The following is a 22,055-nucleotide window of genomic DNA, read 5'->3' on the forward strand; positions in this document are numbered from 1 at the left end:
CCCATTTGAGGGCAGTGGTTGATGTCTTTGTCATCTTCTTCCCATTACCTGGCGAAGGGCAGCATCTGTCACCTCCATCCATCTTAGGTGAATTAACTTTGAGATGTAGTCTCGCTCTTTCACCCAGGCTGGAGTGCAGTGGTGTGATCTCAGCTCACTGCAAGCTCCACCTCCCAGGTTCACACCATTCTCCTGCCTCAGCCTCTCGATTAGCTGGGACTACAGGCGCCCGCCACCATGCCCAGCTAATTTTTTTTGTATTTTTAGTAGAGACGGGGTTACACTGTGTTAGCTAGGATGGTCTCGATCTCCTGACCTCATTTCGTGATACACCTGCCTTGGCCTCCCAAAGTGCTGGGATTACAGGCATGAGCCACTAAGCCTGGCCTGGTGAATTAATTTTAATTCTGGCTGGGCATGGTGGCTGACACCTATAATCCCAGTGCTTTGGGAGGCCAAGGTAGGCGGATCACTTGAGGTCAGGATTTCGAGACCAGCCTGGCCAACATGGCAAAACTCTATCTCCTAAAAATACAAAAATTAGCCACACGTGGTGGCACACACTTGTAATCCCAGATACTCAGGAGGCTGACACAGGAGAATCACTTGAACCAGAGAGACAGAGTTTGCAGTGAGCCGAGATTGTGTCACTGCACTCAGCCTGGGCAACAGAGTGAGACTCTGTCTCAAAAAATTAAAAAAAAAAAATTCTAATACAAGACAAAGGAGCATTTTGATTAAACCAGTATTTATTAACAGCATGCCTGATTCTGTGGAAAGCAGACTTGAACCCTGGTCATTCCTACTCTCAGGGGCAGCATGTTAACGAAAGCAGCCTGCAAGTCTATCTCTTAAACTCCACTTGTGTGTACACCTTGGTGATGTCATTGTACCTGCCTTCAGGGGGCTGGTAGTTAGGGATCGGTGGTGTGTAATGTGGCCCTTCCTTCTCAAAGGGGAACAGGTTAGGATCCCGCTTGATGGCCTCAGCATGGAGCTTCGGGGATTCGAGTCGCAGTTCCTCCAGAGCTTCCTGCTGGGCTTCTAGCATAGCCCTGATGGTGTCCCTCTCCGTCTTATGCTCTTGCTGCTTGTACAAGGACCACTTCTTCAGAAGCACAGCTCTCCTCTCAGTCTCCTCAAAGGTGAGCTCCACCTGAGGCCGCTCTCTGCAAAGAAGCTAAGGGTTACCAACCTCACTGGCATGTAAATCTGTGACTGCAACTGACACAAGTATTCCCATTGCCAGACACAGACAGGACTTAGGAGATAAAACAAGTTTGGGACAAATTAAGAAATGGAATGTTGAATATGGCTGCAGCTGCAACTGATGCTGGGAACCAAGGTCATTTGCTGTCAGAAGAACAGATGATCTGAGGAGACTGGTAGCACTTCCTCTGCCCAAGCAAATACTCCCTTGGGTGAGAGATGACTTTAACACCTGTCCCTTTATAGATGGTGCACACTGCTTACAAAACGGTAGTAGGAGCTGTTAACCCTGCACACAGTAGAATCCCAACAAATACCAACTAAAGGTATCTGCATGATAAAACAAGAGGCCAAGGGTTTTCTACTGTTAGGATGAGGTGAGGGCTTCAGACTCCAGGCCCAAGGGATCAGAAAGAGCCAAGACTCCTCATGCATGACAGCAACAACATGAACTCCAGAGCAGTGCTTAAGTATCTGGATTATTAGATGTCTTAGGTTCTTTCCCACCCAGAGCCATTCAAGAGTACCACCCAAGGATGCTTTCTCCTGCTCCCAAAAGCAGCAAGGACTCATTAGGGCCAAGTCAGCTGAAGCCAGCCTACTGACCAGTGACTATCACAGGTGTGAACTACAGACACAACTACCTGAAGTTGATATTACTCCTTTGTCCTGAGGACTTCATCCCTAGAGAAGGATCCTTACCTTGCTTTATCCAAGAACTTTAGAGGGGTAATAAAATCTTCAATAGGAATTAGCTCTTGAGTAGCCTTTTCCAGTTTTCGGATCTTCCTTTTCAAGCGCTCCTTTGCTTCTTGGTCTTTTTTAGGATCTACCTTCTTCTTCTTTCGAGGAGGTTCTGCTCTAATAGATAAAGCAAATAGTAAACATTTTCCTCTTTGGTCTCATGAACCTACTGAGAGACAAGATGGTAAGTACCCCATATTGACCTCTCCACTGGGGGAAGGAGCTGTGCATGACTGACTCACGAGCTCAGCGTGGTGAGGAGGTACTCCACCCCACAGTACTTGTGAGAACTGTGTGGGTGCCATCAATTACAAGAAACAGTGCAAAAGCAGCCGGGTTTAGTGGCTCACGCCTGTAATCCCAGCACTTTGGGAGGCAAAGGCGGGCAGATCGCCCAAGATCAGGAGTTTGAGACCAGCCTGGCCAACATGGCGAAACCCTGTCTCTACTAAAAATACAAAAATTAGCCGGGTGTGGTGGTGCGCACCTGTAATCCCAGCTTCTCGGGAAGCTGAGTCAGGAGAATCACTTGAGCCTGGGAGGTGGAGGTTGCAGTGGGACGAGATCACGCCACTGCACTCCAGCTTGAGTAACAGAGCGAGACTCTGTCTCAAAAAAAAAAAAAAAGTACAAAAGCAACAAGAGGCATCAGGGTATAAAATCAGGAGAAGTGTTCCTCTTTACTGCTGGGATTCAGGTGTGCCTTGGGATTACACTCAAAAGTGAAAATACCAAACTGTTAGATTAGAAGCTCATTACTATTAAAATTGATTTGTGGACCGGGTGCGGTGGCTCAGGCCTGTAATCCCAGCACTGGGGGGGGGCTGAGGTGGGTGGATCACCTGAGATCAGGAGTTCCAGACCAGCCTGACCAACATGGTAAAACCCCATCTCTACTAAAAATACAAAAATTAGCCGGGCGTGGTGGTGGGCGCCTGTAATCCCAGCTACTTGGGAGGCTGAGGCAGAATTAGTTAAACCCAGGAGGCGAAGGTTGCAGTGATCCGAGGTCACACCACTGCACTCCAGCCTGGGTGACACAGTGAGACTCCATCTCAAAAAAAAAAAGAAAAATCAAATCCTTTACCATCAAGATTGACTGAATCAAGTATCTACAAAGAGTCGAGAGTGCCAGACGGAAATACCTTTAATACTTGCATCTTCCCCACACTGTCCAGGGCCTCAGAATGGGCAGGGAAGAGGAAGGCTCATGAAGAAACAGAAACTTAAGCTGTGTCCTTTAAAACACACAAGAATCCCTTCAAGGAGAATACTTACTTATACTGCTCAAATTTTAAAAATTACAAACAGCAATCTATGGTTTGGAAAACGTTGGAAAGACAGAAAAGCATCGGCCTAAATTTAACTGAGAAACTTTGTAGGCTGTTAATTTTGCAAACCACACATCCAGCATTCTTGGTTTGTTCTCTACACATCGACTGACACCTATACCCCCAGAGGTCAGGCCCTCGGTTGAGTTTTACCTCATGGGAATGAGTTCCCAGAAAGACAACAATGACGCTCGCTGGTGAGTCTCTCTAATCTGCCTCTGCCAAGTTCCCAGAAACCTGAAAGATACAAGAGCATGTATAAATATCTGCTTTTCGAGGCTAGGCGCGGTTGCTCACGTCTGTAATCCCAGCACTTTGGGAGGCCAAGGCGGGTGGATCGCGAAGTCAGGAGCTCAAGACCAGCTTGGCCAACATGGTGAAACCCCGTCTCTACTAAAAATACAAAAATTAGCCGGGCGTGGTGTTGGGCGCCTGTAATCCGAGCTACTCGGGAGGCCGGGGCAGAACTGCTTGAACCCGGGAGGCAGAGGTTGCAGTGAGCCGAAATCGCGCCACTGCACTCCAGCCTGGGCGACAGAGCGAGACTCTGTCTCAAATAAATAAATAAATATCTGATTCTCTCCCACTTCACAGGAAAATAAAAAATTACAATGCTCCCGAACCCGGGGCACTTGTAACTACTTGATGTGACAGCAAGGTCAACGTGGGAGATTTTTCAAAATCTTTCGTTCATACCACAGAGGACTTGAGCAGGACCCCTGCTTGCCAGGGTGCTCAGATTTTCATGCATAAGAGTCACGATCAGATGGCTCATCCCTGAGATATTCGTGGACTGGGAGGCGAGCAGGGGAGCACAGGCGAGTCCTGGCGGACAGGCGCGAAGACCCCGCACGCGTCCTGGGCACTCCGCTATCCGGCCAGCGTCCGCACTCACCCGCTAGTCCGGCGCAGGGCTAGCGAGATACCTCGCAGCACGGAGGCCGTCATGGCTACCCTCGCCGCTTCCGGGCGTGCGCCCCTCCGCAGTCCGGCCCGCGGTGCCCCCTGCTGAGATCCAGCACACCAGCCGCCCAGCGCTCAGGCGTTCCGGCTGCGGGGGCTGGGACGCGCCTGTCCCCGCCCCCGACGCAGCCCCGCCTCGGGCGTCCGCTGCGCACACACGAGCGCCTTGCGCTTCACGCGGCTCGGGGTCCTCCCTTCCGTCCCCGCCCTGGGCTGCGAGCGCGCCTCTGCAGCGGGCACAGTCCCGCCAGCCAGGTCCTGGCCGGTTGGTCGGTCTGCGCCTTCGCGCGGGCCGCGGCCCCACAGTGCAGCCGGAGCGGCCGAGGGGGCGTCCCTCTGCTCCTCCGAGTCCAAATGTTCATGTCTAGGCAAACGGCCCCGATCTTCTAATAAACGCGTCCGCCCCAGCCTCCCCCACCAGGGTTGGCTCGTCCCCCGCATTCGTTCGAGTCCGAAGCCCGGATCGCATTCCGGCGCCGGCGCGGAACCCGGCGCTCGCAAGATGCTCAATAGCGCGTGTTGATGAATGACGGAAGCTAGTTAATAAGTCGGACTCAGCCTGGCAAGGCAGAGCTGGTGACGGGCGGTCCACGCCACCTGGGCCCCGCCTGCCTCTGCGGCCGGCCCGGGTTGCAACTCCAGGCCCCGCTCGCTGTCCGCCGTCCAGGCGAACCGCCCCTTCTGGGGCGCCCGGGCCCGACCCGAAGCCCCTGCCAGCCGAGGAGCCGGGGCGGCCCAGTCCGCGTGGGGAGCGGTTTCCCGCCGGGGCGATTTGGCAGGTGCGCGCCGTGACTTCCGGCGTTGCCCGGGAGCCGCCTGAGGAGGAGCGGCGCAGGGGATGCGGCTGTGGTGGCGGCGGCGGCGGCCGAGCGCGGGTGGCGGCTGTAGCGGCGGAGGGGGGCGCGGGCCGGCGATGGCGCGGCGGCCCTGAGGGCGCGGGGCGGGCGGCGGCCGGAGGGCGGGCGGCGCGGGAGGAAGCGGCGGCGGTGGCTCCATGGCCCGGGCGCGCTGAGGGACCCGGCGCTTGCCTCAGCCCGGCGGCGGCGGCGGCCGAACAATGAAGCTCCTGAAGCCGACCTGGGTCAACCACAATGGTGAGTGCGCGCAGGGGTCGCGGGAGGCCGAGCCCGAAGTCGGGTCGGGGTCTGGAGTCAAGTCGGGGCGCGCGCAAGTCCTGCCTGTCTCGCCCCTGACGCCCGGTACCCGGTGCCCAAGCCAAGAAGCCGGCGGGAGCGGACTTTGTCCTCAGCACGGAGAGGCCGGTGAGCGCCAGCACGTGCTCCAGGTTGACCGCAGCGAGGGCCATCTTCGCCCCTGGCCCTTGCTCCGAGTCTTCCACTGCCCACCTGTGGTCCTTGGAGGGGCCGCGGCCTGGCTCCCAGGAGCGGGCCTTGGTGCCAGCCAGTGCCTTCCGCTGGTCTGCATCGCCCGAGAAGTGCTCAGACGGTCCTGAAGGTGAAACCGGGGACAAAATCCCCCTTGTGGCCTTTCAGTGGCAGGATGAAGATCCGAAATCTGCAAGGGGGACTGTTACTGCCCCTCTGGATCTGGTGACAGTGCCCCCAGTTGGGGAATTGTGGTCCCTGAATAGGAGAGTTTGGGGGCCCAGGGCCCCCGCGAAGGATCCACGATTAATGCTGAGCTGGGACATCACGGTGAACTAGGGTTGGGCAGATAGGGCACAGGTGTGTTCTAGGAGAGGCGCTTCCTTAGCTCTGTGGCAGTGGCCCCAAAGCACACCCTTGGGGAACAGACTCATCCACCCCGTATCTTGACTCTGATACAGAGAGGCTAGTGGTAATCAGTTTCGTCATAGTTCTGCCTTGTTGGCAGAACTGCTGCAGGAGTTGGTGTTTACTCCCCAGGGAGATGAAAAAAGCGCGCACCCCCTCCCCCACCCCACTCTGCTGACAGCACTGTAGCACAGAAATCAACCCAGGGAGACTCCTCCAGCCCAGGGCCTGATTCTGGCCTGTCTGACTGTTGACAGGCAAAGGGTCACCCTGATGCTGTCTTGTTCCTCATTTCTACTTTGCAATGCGACTAGAGGGTGCTACCGTTTTCTTTAAGAGCGAGAATAGATATTTTAACATGTGGCTTTTTCGTTTTGAATTTGGTCCCAGGATGCTCTCTACTACCACAACTAAACTGAACTGATAATGTGTGTGTTCTCCTCCTGTCACCTCTCTCTCCTTCCATCTTGTGTGACATCTTTCCCATTTTTCAGGACTAAGTGAGGTCACGTGTTTCTTTTGAAACTGTTCATCCTGAGTTACCCCAGTAGATGTGCTGTATCACTGTCTGTGTGTTTTGCCTTGCATGGAAGGTGTGAAGGTACTTTCCATATGCCCCCAGGGTAGGGACTGCCTCAATCCCTTCTGTATGCCCTGCTGCATTAAGCAACCTCTTCCACATGATGGGTATGTGATAAATATTGGCTAAAACAGGTAAGAAAGCTGAGGTTTTCATAATTTATCAAGATGAAGTTAGGTTTACTGTGCATGAAAGCAGAAGCCTTGAGTTTTAGTTTCATTTCTCCTGTTGATCTCCAAGAGCATTTCCTGATGTGTACTGTGCAGATCTTTCCCTGGAGAACTGGACAAATATTGTAATTATGAATTATGCTTGTGATTAGGAAAGGAAAAATGTTATTATGAACTAGTTTACTGTGTGAAGGTCTGATGGAATTTTTATTTTAAAATGCTTTACCTAAATCAGTTTTTGTGAATAGCCTACCCTTCTCCAGCCTCTCTTCTACTGTCATATAACTCGTTCCCTTTTGATAAGCTCCTTTGTAGGCCAAAAGTTTTATGCTATGTAAACATAAGTCAAGATGCTTAAGTGATGAACTAGGTACAAATGAATAAGAGACTAAGATCAGCAGCCAAGTGCATCAGCCTGGCGGAGCAAGCACAACAGTGACCCTTATTGCTGAGGGCCTCTCTACAGCCCTAGAATGGAGCATGATAATATCTACTCTAACCACTTCGTAGTATGCTTGTGATACTCAGTTGGGAGTGTAGATATAAAAATGCTCCCCAAACTGTAAAGTGCTTTAGAAATCTGAGATAATAAGTAATAATGAAAAGAGGCTGGGCACAGTGGCTCACACCTGTAATCGCACAGTGGCTCACACCTGTAGTCCCAGCACTTTGGGAGGCTGAGGCGGGCGGATCACTAGGTCAAGAGATCGAGACCATCCTGGCCAACATGGTGGAACCCCATCTCTACTAAAAATACAAAAATTAGCTGGGCATGGTGGCGTGCACCTGTAGTCCCAGCTACTCGGGAGGCTGAGGCAGGAGAATCGCTTGAACCCTGGAGGTAGAGGTTGCAGTTAGCCGAGATCGCACCATAGCACTCCTGCCTGGGCAACAGGGCGAGACTCCATCTCAAAAAAAAAAAAAAAAAAGATACAGCAACTCTGGCAGAATGGGATTTAACTTCTTTTAAACTTGTTCTTTGTCAAATTTCCTTTCTTTTAAAATCTCGTGGAATGTTCAGAAGGACTGTCAGAGGTAAATTACCACTGCCCTGGAGGAAATGATGCTGATCTGAATCACTGCCGAGCAGGCCTTTAAAGACTATAGGAGTATTGGTGGCTGCTGGGAGCAGGGGCTGCTCAGCCAGAAGCCTGAGGGGTGGGTAGTGGCCAGTAAAATTGTGCTTGCTTTTGGAAAGCACATCATTACACTTTCTGGCTTCCTTGCTCTGTATTCATGTCTCCTATTTTGTGAAGCACAAACAACTTTTTTTTTTTTAATAGAAATGGGATCTTGCAATGTTGCCCAGGCTAGACTCAAATACCTGGGCTCAAGGGATCTTCCTGCCTCAGCATCCTGAGTAGCTGGGACTACAGGCGTGAGCCACTGCACCCAGCATGAACATACTTTTTCTGTTTTTCGAGAGTCTAAAGAGGGAAGTAGCAGAGAGCTCAGCATTTTTCTCTGGTGTGGCAGGGAATCCATTCAAAGTGGAGAGGGTAGCTAGAACAGGAGAAGAAGTATTTGTTGAAGTGTAGGTGTACTTTGGTCTTCATTTTCTTGGCTGATAATAGAGACACCTCTAAGGTAGGGTTTCCCAACTTCAGCAGGTTGACATTTTGGGCCATAAAATTGTGTGATTGTCATCTATGTTATAGAATGTTTCTAGTATCGTTGGCCTCTACCCACCAGATGCCAGTAGCACTTCACAAACACCTTCTTAGAGTAAGTTGATACAACTTCTGGTTGTATCAACCAAAAATATCTCCAGTCATTGCCAATGTCCATTAGTAGCCAAAATCACCCCCAATTGAGAAGCACTTGTCTAAGGTTATCAATAAGTTAATCTTGAAGTTGTCACGTTGCAGTGAAATGAGCCTTGAATGCGGAATCAGACTGGGTTCAAAACTGCATCATTTACTAGCTGTAAATTCTTGGACTTATAACTCTACTTCTGGGCCTTGGTAAAATAAGACTTACCTCTTCCATTTTATCCTATGACCAAATATAAAAGATTGTTAAATTGAGATATATAATAATAGCTATCATTTATATACAAGTTATGTGTCAGGTATTGTTCATACATACACATTTTACTTTGTGTTCTTGATATAGTATTCTCTATATATTTTATTGTAGAATTGACCAAAATAAGCTTTATTTCTAAGTTAGGTTAAGGTCAGAAAGTAAAAACAACTGGGTTTCTGGTTTTAAAGTTTGTAGAAATATGGAGTTTGTATGTTTAGAAAATCTCGTTGAGATTCATGGCTCTTCCCAACTCTGGGCCTTTGCTCCTGAGTTTTTTTCTGGAATTCTCATGCCTGGGCAGACAGCGCTCACGCTCAGCTCTTTGGTGAAGCCAGTTCTAACCAAGAGGGCCAGGACTGAAAGAGCTCTTGTCCACCTTTGGCCTTTGGTTCACACTTTGATGGCAGTGTTATGAAAAGGGATTTGGGAAATTTTCAAGAATAGGGTAACTTGCTGGTAATCACATGGCCTTATGGTGTGTGTTTTCTCCTGTCCTGCGATTGGATTATTTTTACCCCTACCTTGTGTTATTCTGAAAAGGATTTGAAGCTGTCCTACTGAGACATCAGCATGAAAATTAAATAATTCAGCTTGAAGGGAAAATGTAAGCAGAATCATATAATGATAAAATCAGGAGTGGGTGGGTAAGGTCCAGCCTGCTGCCGGAGGGCACTGCAGACTTATGTCTGAGAATTGACAGGGAAAGGATCCTAATGGTGAGGTTATATGATTGCAGTGGTTGAGAGATAAACTTGGCAGTTGCTTTGGATCAGTGGTTCTACAGGGCAATGTCTAGAGACATTTGTGGTTGTCACAACAGGGTTGGGCAGGGTAAGTGCTACTGGCATCGAGTGGGTAGGGGACAAATCTGTTAAACATTGTATGGCATGCAGGACAGCCCACACATGGAGAATTATCTAGCCCCAAATATCAATAGTGCTAAGGGTGAGAAACCCCGCTCTGAATAAGTTATTTGCCTTTTGGTGTATTTGTCTTATAGTTCTGACTAGACTGTAAGTTTCTTGAGGACAAGAATTTTGTCTTCTGTTTTTGGAATCAGATATCCTGCTCTGGAGTCTCTGTGCCCTGCTGTTTACTAAATATGTGACATAAAAAGTTTTTCCATCTCTTTTCCTAATCTGTTCATGAAGTCAATAATTCTTGCCTCACCTGCTCCATATGATAGCTCAGAAAATGCAAATTCTCTCAGTAATTTCTCTCCTGACTTATGCCTGAAGACAGTAGGTTGATTTAGGAAAACAAGCAGAGTACATCTGAAGAGTCAGAAGAAAACTGGGTGAGATTTTGCTGTGGATTTTTCACTAATTTATGCAACAAACATTGAACCTTTCTGGTAAGAGTTCTGTGGGGACCAGAGGTAAATAAGGCTCTGTCTCTGAACGGAAAGCTGTGTGGAAAATAGATGAGAGAGATTGACATACAAACCGTATTCTAGAATGCAGGGCAGGGGAAACAGGAGCTAGAGGAATAAGCGTGATAGCCCAAGGAGGAAGGGCACTTCACCAGCAGAGTCGGGTTGGTGGATGTGTCCTTGGACTGAACCTTGACGTGACTAGAATTGTGAGGGCAGAGAAGGTGCTACAGCACATGAGACCATCAGGAGAAAAGGCCCAGAGGGTGAAAGCATTTAGGAAAAGACATAGAACATGTTAGGAGGGAGGCTAAACAGGGCAAGAGGGAGAATGGGGCTGGGAGGTAGAGCCTTGCCAGCAGCTTGAACTTCCTTCTTGGGGTTAGCGGAGAGAGGAGAGCATTGAGGCTTCTGAGGAAGCTGGATAAAACACCCAACCTGTGTCTTAGGTAGGACCTAGAGGAGTTAAGAGTTTCCAGTCTTGGTGAGATGCTCAGGGAGACAGGGAGGTCACAGGTGATGGAGGTGAGAAATAGAGAGGCACTAAAGACAGGGTAGAGGTAGAATTAATGGGACTTGGCCATATAGGCAGGTGACTGTAGATTTGGGCCACTGTGAATTTATTTACTTATATATTTTATTTATTTATTTTGAGACAGAGTCTTGCTCTGTCACCCAGGCTGGAGTGCAGTGGCATGATCTCAGCTCACTGCAACCTCCGCCTCCCGGGTTCAAGTGATTCTCCTACCTCAGCCTCCCGAGTAGCTTGGATTACAGGCACATGCCACCACGCCTGGCTAATTTTTGTATTTTTAGTGTTTGGTATTTAGTATTTTTGTATTTTTAATACACATTTTCTCCATGTTGGCCTGGCTAGTCTCGAACTCCTGACCTCAGGTGATCCACCCGCCTCGGCCTCCCAAAGTACTAGTATTACAGGTATAAGCCACCGTGCCCAGCCACTCCCTGAATTAATTTCTTTAATATGCTGCAGAAAGAGTATGGATGAAGGCCAGGAAATGGGATTTTCTTAAACATTTGTTTTACTCTAAGAAGTGGTTGAAAAGCTATTTTCACTTTATGAGCAGAATCATAGTTACACAGCTGGGAGGGACTTCTGAGGAGCGTCTGGCCTTGACCACTGAAGCCAAGTAGGAGACCTGCTGCCACTGTGCTGATCTTGGGTCCTGTCGGTGACCAGGAAGAGGATGCTCTGTGTTTGGCTTGACCCCTCCCTTTCCCTAGAGGTTGCTAGCATGTTCTGTTCATCCAGGGTGTTTGCCTATGGACTGCAGAAGTGTCTAGCATGTGAACCAGAGGTATGGAATGAGCCCTGGGGACCAAAAATTTATGCAAAGCACATTTTATCATCCTGCCAGAGTCAGCAACAACACCTAGAAGTGAGTGGGATTGTGAACAGTGTGCATATTGTCAAATAGCACAAAGGGAGTGTTGCAAATATTGTAGGGTTGCCTGCCTTGTTCCTTGTTAGCAGAACCCCAATTTTTTTGGTCTGCCTTCTGCAGGCCAAGCTACTGATAGCCCTAAGCTGGTGTGTGGGTAAGTGCCAAGGATTTGTTGAGGAACAGCCATGTGATGCCATTTTGGCCCTTGAGACTAGGAGGGGACGTCTGCTGGGACCTCCTAGGGAATTAAATAAGAGGAGATGCTTGAAAGGCTAGTCTTTTCTGCTGGACTTCATTAGGTCTGCGCGTAAAAGCCAGCTTGGAACAGGGCCAACACTGATGACAGGAGAGGAAGACAGAGGGACATGTCTCTTTAAGTTGCTAAATTAATGCACCCTGAAGCTGACCTATCTCAGGACTTGTTATATATGATAGAAGATTACCCTTGAAATTCTCTATGACTTGCAGCATTACAGTTCACAGATGGAAATTGAGGCTGAGTGAGATGAGGTGACCCCCTGGCACCAAGATTCCACTAGATGTGATGGAGATGTGTTGAGAGTCACACTTAGACTCCAGCTCAAGCCCAGACTTACTCTTTCTAATTTGCTAAGCACTGGTCTCTGTGCTGAGGCTGGCCACTCTGTCCTGGAGAGCTTCAGGCCCATTTCCTCCTCAGAAGGACAGCTTTCAGAAACCACGTGATACAGCATGGGACCAGGAGTCTGGTCCCTGGAGCTTGTCCTCTGACTGCTTCTGTAGCCATTCTGAGTTCCTTGGGGCTTCTAACCTGGTAGGTTTCTCTTGAAGTGTGCTTGGTGAGCCTTCTCTGGCATTTGGTTTTCAAGAGTTCTCTGGTTGTGGGATATTGAGAATGTTTTCAGTGAGAAGCAGAAGGGAGAGATCTGTGGACTTGGACTTTGGGTCTTCCCCATTGGCCTGATTGGTACAACTAGATCATGTGCCCTCTCTTGCATCAATCATCGTTGCCTACTGGCTTACATAACGGGCAGAGTGGATATCTGAATAAAACTGGAGTTCTATTAGATACCTCCCCTGGGGAACATATGCTCCTGGAAAACAGACTTTGTCTTTGCTCATGCCCTTTTCCAGGGGCCAGGAATGGTAGTTGGTACACACCATAGTAGTCACTCAGTAAATGTTGAAGGAGTGCTGAGTGCTGGAAGTTGGTGTTGGAAAGTGGCTGATGGATGGGCAGCTAACAGGATCTGTTGTCCTTGGCTGGTAGAGTTGATGTACTGCAAATAAACTTCTTGTTCATCCTGGCTGGCTCTTTCTGGTGGAATCTGCTGGCAGTTCCAATGATGAGAGGAAACACTCTGCCCAAGCCTTACCCAAGGAGTTCATTTACATGATTCTGTCTTCTAGAGGCTTCCATTTTAGGAAAGGAAGTGGATGAAACAGATAGCAAATGGTTTTAAAACACTCCTGGCAAAAAGAAAACCCATTTAGATTAACATTTGTTGCTCCTAAAAGCACTATCTGCCTCAATGCATTAACAAACCTAGGGTAGGCCAATTCCCTGGGAGGCTACCCTGGCAAAAGCCACTGTGGTGAAGACCAGACAGAAGGGACAGCAGGCCTTATTTGAGGTCCAGGGATAGACCTACGTTGGAGCAGACTCCAGGTCTGCTGCATCCTCTAACAGAAGGTCTCGCATGGAAAAAACACTTGATAAATTCACTGCTGTTTTAAGAGCTGAAAATGTGTGTATGTGTGTGTGTGTGTGTATGTGTGTCTGTGCATGTGTATGTGTATGCATGTGTGTGAGTCAGTGTGTGTGTGTTTTCAGCTCTTAAAACAGCAGTGAACCAAGCCGCATGCCAGGCTCTTGAGGAGCAGCCTGTTATGCATCCCGGCCAGTGAGACTGGGATGGGATTTGCCGGGGGTTTCCTGTGTAAGTGGAAAAGAGGAGATGTGGGAGGGGAGCTTCCTGGTGAGACACATAGCGGAATCACAAACAAGATCCTCTGAATTGGAGAAACGGCAGACTTAGAGATGAGGAATGCTGAGGCAGAGGCGGGGGATAGACGGGTTTAAGTGGGACGCTTTGGCAAAGCCTGAGTGGAAAGGTAGCATTTGAGCAAAGACCTTGTTGCAGGAGTCAAATGCTGAGCTGCAGATTTTTGCATGCAGGATTATTGGGGAGGGCTCTTGGGATCCACACCATTGAAGGAGTGAAGGAAGCAGGACCAGGCAGAGGGAGAAGGCAAGCTGTGATGTAAGCACAGAGAAAGCCGCAGCCAGCCCTGCTGGGAATTCTGGAGCTGGGGAAGCCCTTCAGAGTTGTCCTGGATTGGGGTGGGAGACCAAGGCCCTTTACTCCCATGTCCACAGCCTGAATATAGGCTGTTTTGGAAAGGAGACCTGACCCTGCCGAAAGAGTTCTTCCACTGAGGGCAGGTCTGACCTGGAGAAAGACTACAGGGAGCTATTGGGGCTGCCAACACTCCACAGATAGCTGTGGGAGTGTGCTTTAGTCCCTGGAGGGTAGGGACCTGGGCATGATACCACAGCATTCACTGCAGGCCTGATGGAGATGAGGAAGGTGCCATCTGAGGGAAGAGCATTCCAGGCAGAAAGAAGAGCTGGAACTTGCCTGGAGGGTTTGAGCAGTAGCACTGATGTCATTGTGGTTGGAGCAAGGCAAGGGCTGTGAGAGAGGAGGCCAGAGAGTGAATAGCAGACTGATTGGGAGAGCCTAGTAGGCTACTAGAAGGCCTTGATTCTCACTGCAAGGGGAGCAGAGGACTACTGTGATCTGATGTGGGTTTTAGAGATCTTTCTGACTGCTACGTGGAGACTAGATTGGTTGTGGGGGACCAGAGGGAGGGAGGAGCCAGGAGACCAGTTATAACGCCAACTACTGGTAGTAATCTAAGCAAGAGATGGTCTGGATCAGGGTGGTGATGGCTGTGATGGCAAGAAATGGTTGGAGCTGGTGGGGGAGACTCTGTGTGTGTGTTTATGTAATACATTACATGTATATATGTGTTTATATGTATACGTGATACATATATATTAAATAAAATGTCCAGACCTTAAATGTATAATGTGTTGAATTTTGACAAGTTAATGTACTGTGTAACCTGTTCCCTGATAAAGATAAGGAACATTTGCATCTGTCCAGAAAGTTTGGGTTATGGGTATGTTGGGAAGGTAGGGTCAAATATGGGATATGAGATAAGATAGAACAGGCCGGGCATGGTGGCTCACACCTGTAATCCCAGCACTTTGGGAGGCCGAGGCAGGCGGATCACTTGAGGTTAGGAGTTCAAGACCAGCCTGGCCAACATGGCAAAAATGCGTCTCTACTAAAAATCCAAAAATTAGCCAGGTGTTGTGGCGTATACCTGTAGTCCCAGCAACTCGGGAGGCTGAGGCAGGAGAATTGCTTGAAACCCGGAGGGGGAGGTTGCAGTGAGCTGAGGTCGCATCACTGCACTCCAGCCTGGGTGACAGAGCAAGACTCCATCTCATACACATGCATATGCAAAAGAGATAAGAGAGAACAGAAGGATGAGTTCCAGTCTAAGGGCAGAGTTGCTATCTACTGAGCTCAGTAAGACTGTGAAAGAAGTTAGGAAAAATTAGAAAATGCATAAAGGAAAACACATTGTTAAAACTTTTAATGTGGTCTTTTAAACCATTTGGAAAAAAACAACTGGGTGATTTTGTGATTTTAGAAGACACATTAGTGTATGCACATTATACAAGTGTCTGAATTTTTTTAAGACTTTAGCCAAATTCCCATCAGTCACCATAGCAAATCCAGTGTCTTTGGTGTGTAGCCTCCCTTACAGACCTTGCATTGTACAGATAACTGGCATAGCTAAAATGTTGCTGTGCATTTTTTTTTTTTTTGAGACGGAGTTTCGCTTTTATTGCCCAGGCAGGAGTGCAATGGTGCGACCTCAGCTCACTGCAATCTCTGCCTCCAGGGTTCAAGCGATTCTCCTGCCTCAGCCTTCCGATTAGCTGGGATTACAGGCACATGCCACCATGCCCAACTAATTTTTTGTATTTTTAGTAGAGATGGAGTTTCACCATGTTGGCCAGGCTGGTTTTAAACTCCTGACCTCAGGTGATCCACCCGCCTCGACCTCCCAAAGTGCTGGGATTACAGGCATGAGCCACTGCGCCCAGCCTGCTGTGCATTTTTCACTTAAATAGTATTGTAGGTTTGTTGTCTTCTTAATTGTGGTTGTTGTTGAGCTAGCAGATTTTTCCCCCTATGGAAATGTAGCTTTTAGTTTTCTAATGGAAGTAGGTGGAAGGGACTAGATTTATAGGAGTACATTTTGCACATAACTTTTTGTTGTTAAATTTAAGGGATGTAAGTGCAGTTTTGTTACATGGATATATTGCTTAGTGATGAAGTCTGGGCTTTTAGTGCAACCGTCACCTGAATAATATACATTGTACCCTTGCAGATAACTTTTTTTTTAAAAGACAAGGTCTTTGTCGCTCAGGATGGAGTACAGTGGCATGACTATAGTTCACTGCAGCCTTGAGTTCCTGGGCTCAAGCAATCCTCCTGTGCAGATAGTTTTTAGGGAATACCTCTGTTCTGCAAAATGAGAAGGGAAAGAAGTATTAAGAAACAGAAATGCCTTTTATCAAAACTTTTTTGTTTTTGGGGGTTTTGCTTGTTTGTTTGTTTCTTTTATGTTTTGGTTTGGTTTTTTTTTTTTTTTTGAGACAGTTTCTTTTTGTTGCCCAGGCTGGAGTGCAGTGGCGTGATCACGGCTCACTGCAGCCTCGACCTCCCAGGCTCAATAGATCCTCCCACCTCAGCCTCCTGAGTAGCTGAGACTACAGGCTTGCACCACCACTCCTGGGTAATTTTTGTTTTTTGTTTTTAATTTGTAGAGATGGGGTTCACCATGTTGCCTAAGGTGGTCTCGAATTCCTCAGAGCAAGTGATCTGCCTGCCTTGGCCTCCCAAAGTGCTGGGATTACAGGAGTGAGCCACTGCGCCCAATCTCAAAACTTTGTTGATCATATGTTGGCAGATGCTTCAGGAGAAGTGATTAAGGTCTCCTAAATGATATACCTGTGACATTTTTCCACTTTAGTTTGTGGCGCGTGCACACACACACACACACACACACACACACAATGGTTGTGTGGTGCAACAGCTTCCTTCCTGTGCTATGTTTTCAGTCTCTTAGGCATCTGACACCTATGAGATGTCATTGTGTCATGCTTACTAAAGAAGATGGGGATAAGTTTTTGTGGTCGAAAGTGGTAGAGATAACAGCAGCAGATGGCTGTGAACCAGCCAAGGGTGTGCTTCCCACCTGCAGGCAGTTGGCGAAATCTGAGTCCCCACATCAGGAGATCAGGAGCCTGCCTTCCAAAGACTGTTAGACCAGTGATGCTGAAGGTGTGTTTGAATGTAGTGCTTCTGTCATGAGCTTTCTCCAGCCATTCAACGGCAACAAGTTTTTATTATTGTGCCTGTTATGTGCCAAGCCACAGCTCTGGGTCCTGAGGATGAATTAGTGAATAAAACAGACAAAAGAGCTGATCTCTTACTGGAGTTTACATTCTAGTGGGCAGAGTAGACAGACATACAATAAAGGAAATTAATATGTAAGAAATTCCCGAGGAAACAAATAGATCAGGACTAAGGGGATTTGTGCCACGTTGGGGAAATAATCCTTTAAATTAAAGTTGTTAGAGTAGGCCTCAATGTGAGGGTGACATTGAGCAAAGACCTGAAGGAGGCAAGGAAGAGTCAGTACAAGGCCCAAGATAGGAGCGCACCTGGTACAGTCCAAGAAAAGAGTAAAACCAGTGATGGTGGGGGTTAGTAGGAGATGAGGTCAGAAGTCATGGGGGCGGGGTGGCCATTGTGCAAGGATTGTTGGCCTCTCCTCTCAAGATCTGGCCTTAACTGTGTTGGGGCAGACAGTGGGTAGGGCAGGTTTCTTGGAAAGATCAGACCGTTACAGAGAAGATCAGGGTGAGGTGTCTAGAAGGCAGTCAGCCATAGGAGTTACTTACATATAGGTCACATTAGTGTGTTTGGCTGATGAGTTTCTCCAGAGGGATTGCTTGTTATAGAGTGTGCATATTGTCACCTGCACATGAAAAGAATCATTTTTATTATGACCTAACCTCTGGTGTTTGGATATTTACCTCTACTGCCTTATATATTAGTACACACACATATATATCGTTCTTTAAAAACAGGCCTTATGTGTGTGTGTGTGTGTGTTTATTTCTTATCAAGATGATTATAGATTCACACCCAATTATATGAAATACTGAGAAGGTGCTTCTGGACTTTGTCCAGTTTCTCCCACTGTTAACATTTTGTAAAACTATAGTTGACATTGACATACGCTACCTATTTTTAAAAATTTATTTCCCCAGTTTTATTTGTACTTATTTGTGCATGTGTATGTTTAGTTCTATACAATTTTGTCACCTGTGCAGGTTCGTGTATCTGCCACTGCAGTCGAGATGCTGAACAGTTCCAACCATTTTTATGTTTTTTTTATTTTTGTTTTTTTGAGACAGAGTCTCGTTCTGTTGCCCGGGCTGGAGTGCGTTGGCACGATCTCGGCTCACTGCAAGCTCTGCCTCCCAGGTTCATGCCATTCTCCTGCCTCGGCCTCCCGAGTAGCTGGGACTGCAGGCGCCTGCCACCACCACACCCGGCTAATTTTTTTTTTTGTATTTTTAGTAGAGATGAGATTTCACCGTGTTAGCCAGGATGGTCTCGATCTCTTGACCTCATGATCTCCCACCTCGGCCTCCCAAAGTGTTGGGATTACAGGCGTGAGCCACCGCACCCTGCCAACAATTTTTATACTTACACCCACCTCCCTCCTACACTCCTCCATTTTATTTATGTTTATTTTTGGTTTTGTTTGGTTTTTATTAGCATTTTAAAAACTGGTCAAATACTCACAATATAAAATTTACTATCTTAATCATTTTTAAGTATGTAATTCAGTACTGTCACAATTCACATTATTGTGCAGCCAATCTCCGGAACATTTTCATCTTGCAAACCTTTACACCAATTAAGCAACAACTCCCTATTTTCCCCTCAACTCAGACGCAGGCAGCCACCATTCTACTTTGTGTTTCTATGAATTTGACTATTCATAGTAGCTCATGTAAGTGGAATCCTATGATATTTGTCTTTTTTCACTTACCATAATGTCTTTGAGGTTCATCCACATTGTAGTGTGCATCAGAACTACTTTCCTTTTTAAGGCTAAATAATATTCCATTGTATGGATATATACCACATTTTGTTCATCCATTCATCGGTCAAGGGACACTTGGGTTGTTTCCACCTCTTGGCTGTAGTGAATAATGCTGCTATGAACATGGGTGTACAAATAGCTCTTCAAGACCCTCTCTTTTGGTTATATACGCAGAAGTATAATTGCCAGGTCATATGGTAATTATATTTTTAACAAGGGTTACAATTTCTGTACACCCTCACCAACACTTATTTCCTGAGGTTTTTTGTTAGTAGCCATCTTTTTTTTTTTTTTTTTTTTTTTTGAGATGGAGTCTCACTGTGTCACCAGGCTGGAGTGCAGTGGTGAGAACTTGGCCCACTGCAACCTCCGTCTCCCGGGTTCAAGTGATTCTCCTGCCTCAGCCTCTCGAATAGCTGGGACTACAGGCACACGCCACCATGCCCAGCTAATTTTTGTATTTTTAGTAGAGATGGGGTTTCACCATGTTGGCCAGGATGATCTTGATCTCTTGACCTCTTGATCCACCCACCTTAGCTTCCCAAAGTGCTGGGATTACAGGCATGAGCCACCGCACCTGGCCGTTAGTAGCCATCTTAATGGATGTGAGGTGATACGTAATTGTGGTTTTGACTTGCATTTCTCTACTGGTTACTGATGATGACATCTTTTCATGTGCTTGTTGGTGATTTGTGTATCTTTTCTTTTCTTTTCTTTTTTTTTTTTTTTTTTTTGAGACAGAGTCTCACACTGTCGCCCAGGCTGGAGTGCAATGGCATGATCTCAGCTCACTGCAACCTCTGCCCCCTGGGTTCAAGCGATTCTCCTGCTTCAGCCTCCAGAGTAGATGGGAGTAGATGGGAGCCACCACCACGCTTGGCTAATTTTTGTAGTTTTATAAGAGACGGGGTTTCACCATGTTGGCCAGGCTGGTCTTGAATTCCTTACCTCAGATGATCCACCCACCTTAGCCTCCCAAAGTGCTGGGATTACAAATGTGAGCCATTGCACCGTGCCTCATTTGTATATCTTCTTTGGAGAAATGCCTGTTCAAGTTATTTGCCCAATTTTGAGTCATGTTGTTGAGTTTTAGGATTTCTGTATATATTCTGGACATTAATCCCTCATCAGATATGTAATTTGCAGATATTTCTCCCATTCTGTGGGTTGCCTTTTTATTCTGTTGATATTTTCCTTTGATGCACAAAAATTTTAAATTTTGATAAAGTTCAGTTTATTTTTCTTTTATTGTCTGTGCTTTTGGTCTCATATCTAAGAAATTATTGCCAAATCCATGGTCAGATTCAGTGGTGCATGCCTATAATCCTAGCACTTTGGGACGTAAAGGTAGCAGATTGCTTGAGTTCAGGAGTTTGAGACCAGTCTGGGCAACATGGTGAAACCCCATCTCTACAAGAAATACAAAAATTAGCCAGGCGTGGTGGTGAACACCAGGCGTGGTGGTGCACTCAGTCCCCAACTACTCAGGAGACTGAGGTGGGAGGGTTGCCTGAGCCTGGAAGGCTGAGGCTGCAGTAGGCCAAGATCATACCACTGCACTCCAGCCTGGGCGACAGTATGAGGTGCTGTCTCAAAAAAAAGAAGAGAAAGAAAGAAAAAAGAAAAAGACATTACTGCCAAATCCAATCTTGTGAAGCATTTCCCCTATGTTTCCTTCTAAGATATATATGCAGGTCTTTGATCCATTTTGAGTTAATTGTTTTTTGTTTTTTTTTGTTGTTGTTGTTGTTGTTGTTTTTTTTTTTGAGACAGAGTCTCCCTCTGTCACCCAGGCTGGAGTGCAGTGGCGCAATCTCGGCTCACTGCAAGCTCCGCCTCCCGGGTTCACGCCATTCTCCTGCCTCAGCCTCTCCGAGTAGCTGGGACTACAGGCGCCCGCCACCATGCCCGGCTAATTTTTGTATCTTTAGTAGAGACGGGGTTTCACTGTGGTCTCGATCTCCTGACCTCGTGATCCGCCCGCCTCGGCCTCCCAAAGTGCTGGGATTACAAGCGTGAGCCACTGCACCTGGCCCATTTTGAGTTAATTGTATATGGTATGAGATAGGGATCCAACTTCATGCTTTTGCATGTGCAGTTTTTGCAGCACCGTTTGTAAAAGAGGCTGTTCTTTCCCCATTGAGTAGTCTTGGCCCCTTGTCAAAATCATTTGACCGTATACACAAGAGTTTATTTCTGGGCTCTGTATTCTGTTGTTCTAGGTGTCTGTCTATGCCTGTACTTCACTATTCTGATTACTGTAGCTTTGTAATAAGTTTTGAAATAAGGAAGTGCGAGATCTTCAACTTTGTACTTTTCGAAGATTCTTTTGACTGTTCAGGGTCCCTTAAGATTCCATGTGAATTTTGGGATTGATTTTTTTTTTTATATCTGCAGAAAGTACCATTGGGATTTTCATAGGGATTGCATTAAGCCTACAAATCACTTTTAGGAGTTTTGACATCTTTTTTTTTTTGAGATGGAGTTTCGCTCTTGTTGCCCAGGCTGGAGTGCAATGGCACAAAATTGGCTCACTGCAACCTCCGCCTCCCGGGTTCAAGCAATTCTCCTGCCTCAGCCTCCCAAGTAGCTGGGATTACAGGCATGTGCCACCATGCCCGGCTAATTGTTGTATTTTTAGTAGAGACAGGGTTTCTCCATGTTGGTCAGGTTGGTCTCAGACTCCCAACCTCATGTGATCCACCCACCTCAGCCTCCCAAAGTGCTGGGATTACAGGCATGAGCCACTGTGCCCAGCCTAACATCTTAAAGTTATTAAATCTTCTAGTCCATGAGCACATACATAATGTTTTTTCATTTATTTGTGTCTTTGATTTCCTTCAGCAATGTTTTATAGTTTCAGTGTACAAGTCTTTCGCCTCCTTGGCTAAGTTTATTCCTACAAATTTTATTCATTTTGATTCTGTCGTAAATTGAATTTTCTTTTTTGTTGTTGTTGTTTTTTTGTGTTTTTTTTTTGTTTTTTTTATTATACTTTAGGGTTTTAGGGTACATGTGCACAATGTGCAGGTTTGTTACATATGTATCCATGTGCCATGTTGATTTCCTGCACCCATTAACTCGTCATTTAGCATTAGGTGTATCTCCTAATGCTGTCCCTCCCCCCTCCCCCCACCCCACAACAGTCCCCGGAGTGTGATGTTCCCCTTCCTGTGTCCATGAGTTCTCATTGTTCAATTCCCACCTATGAGTGAGAACATGCGGTGTTTGGTTTTTTGTCCTTGCGATAGTTTACTGAGAATGATGT

The 22,055-nt window shown here is 47.1% G+C and overlaps 2 protein-coding genes across 5 annotated transcripts in view; one reads left to right on the top strand and one right to left on the bottom strand.

Annotated features, from left to right (window-relative positions):
* Positions 1-731: 731 nt before the first annotated feature.
* On the bottom strand, positions 732-4,933 carry MRPL40 (mitochondrial ribosomal protein L40). 2 transcript variants are annotated; one of them, XM_058431013.1, is made up of 4 exons: positions 4,807-4,933; positions 3,438-3,521; positions 1,912-2,070; positions 732-1,169 (listed from the first exon to the last, which is right to left on the bottom strand). In XM_058431013.1, the coding sequence occupies exons 2-4, from the start codon at positions 3,440-3,442 to the stop codon at positions 845-847; spliced, it is 489 nt and encodes a 162-aa protein (XP_058286996.1). In that variant the 5' UTR covers positions 3,443-3,521; positions 4,807-4,933; the 3' UTR covers positions 732-844. The 2 variants fall into 2 exon arrangements, with proteins under 2 accessions (XP_058286996.1, XP_031996002.1); XM_032140111.2 differs by lacking the exon at positions 4,807-4,933 and adding an exon at positions 4,180-4,328.
* Positions 4,934-5,047: 114 nt separating this feature from the next.
* LOC116459469 (protein HIRA) overlaps positions 5,048-22,055 on the top strand; it is a 113,584-nt gene continuing 96,576 nt past the window's right edge. For 2 of the 3 annotated variants that reach the window (XM_032140103.2, XM_032140107.2), the window contains exon 1: positions 5,060-5,341. In XM_032140103.2, coding sequence (XP_031995994.1) covers positions 5,305-5,341 — 37 coding nt within the window. In that variant the 5' untranslated portion in view covers positions 5,060-5,304. Of the gene's footprint in view, positions 5,342-22,055 lie in introns of all 3 variants that reach the window. The other variant, XM_032140104.2, reaches the window with a different exon arrangement.

Source organism: Hylobates moloch, unplaced genomic scaffold, assembly GCF_009828535.3.
Source record: "Hylobates moloch isolate HMO894 unplaced genomic scaffold, HMol_V3 SCAFFOLD_19, whole genome shotgun sequence".
Classification (NCBI taxonomy): Eukaryota; Metazoa; Chordata; class Mammalia; order Primates; family Hylobatidae; genus Hylobates; species Hylobates moloch.

Bases quoted from the DNA above. Each gene is read 5' to 3' on its own strand.
- MRPL40 (XM_032140111.2), bottom strand. From the start codon at position 4,232: ATGACGGCCTCCGTGCTGCGAGGTATCTCGCTAGCCCTGCGCCGGACT. The intron at 3,522-4,179 runs GTGAGTGCGGAC...TGTATCTTTCAG, and splicing joins GCCCTGCGCCGGACTAGCGG to GTTTCTGGGAACTTGGCAGA. The intron at 2,071-3,437 runs GTAAAACTCAAC...TTTATCTATTAG, and splicing joins TGGGAACTCATTCCCATGAG to AGCAGAACCTCCTCGAAAGA.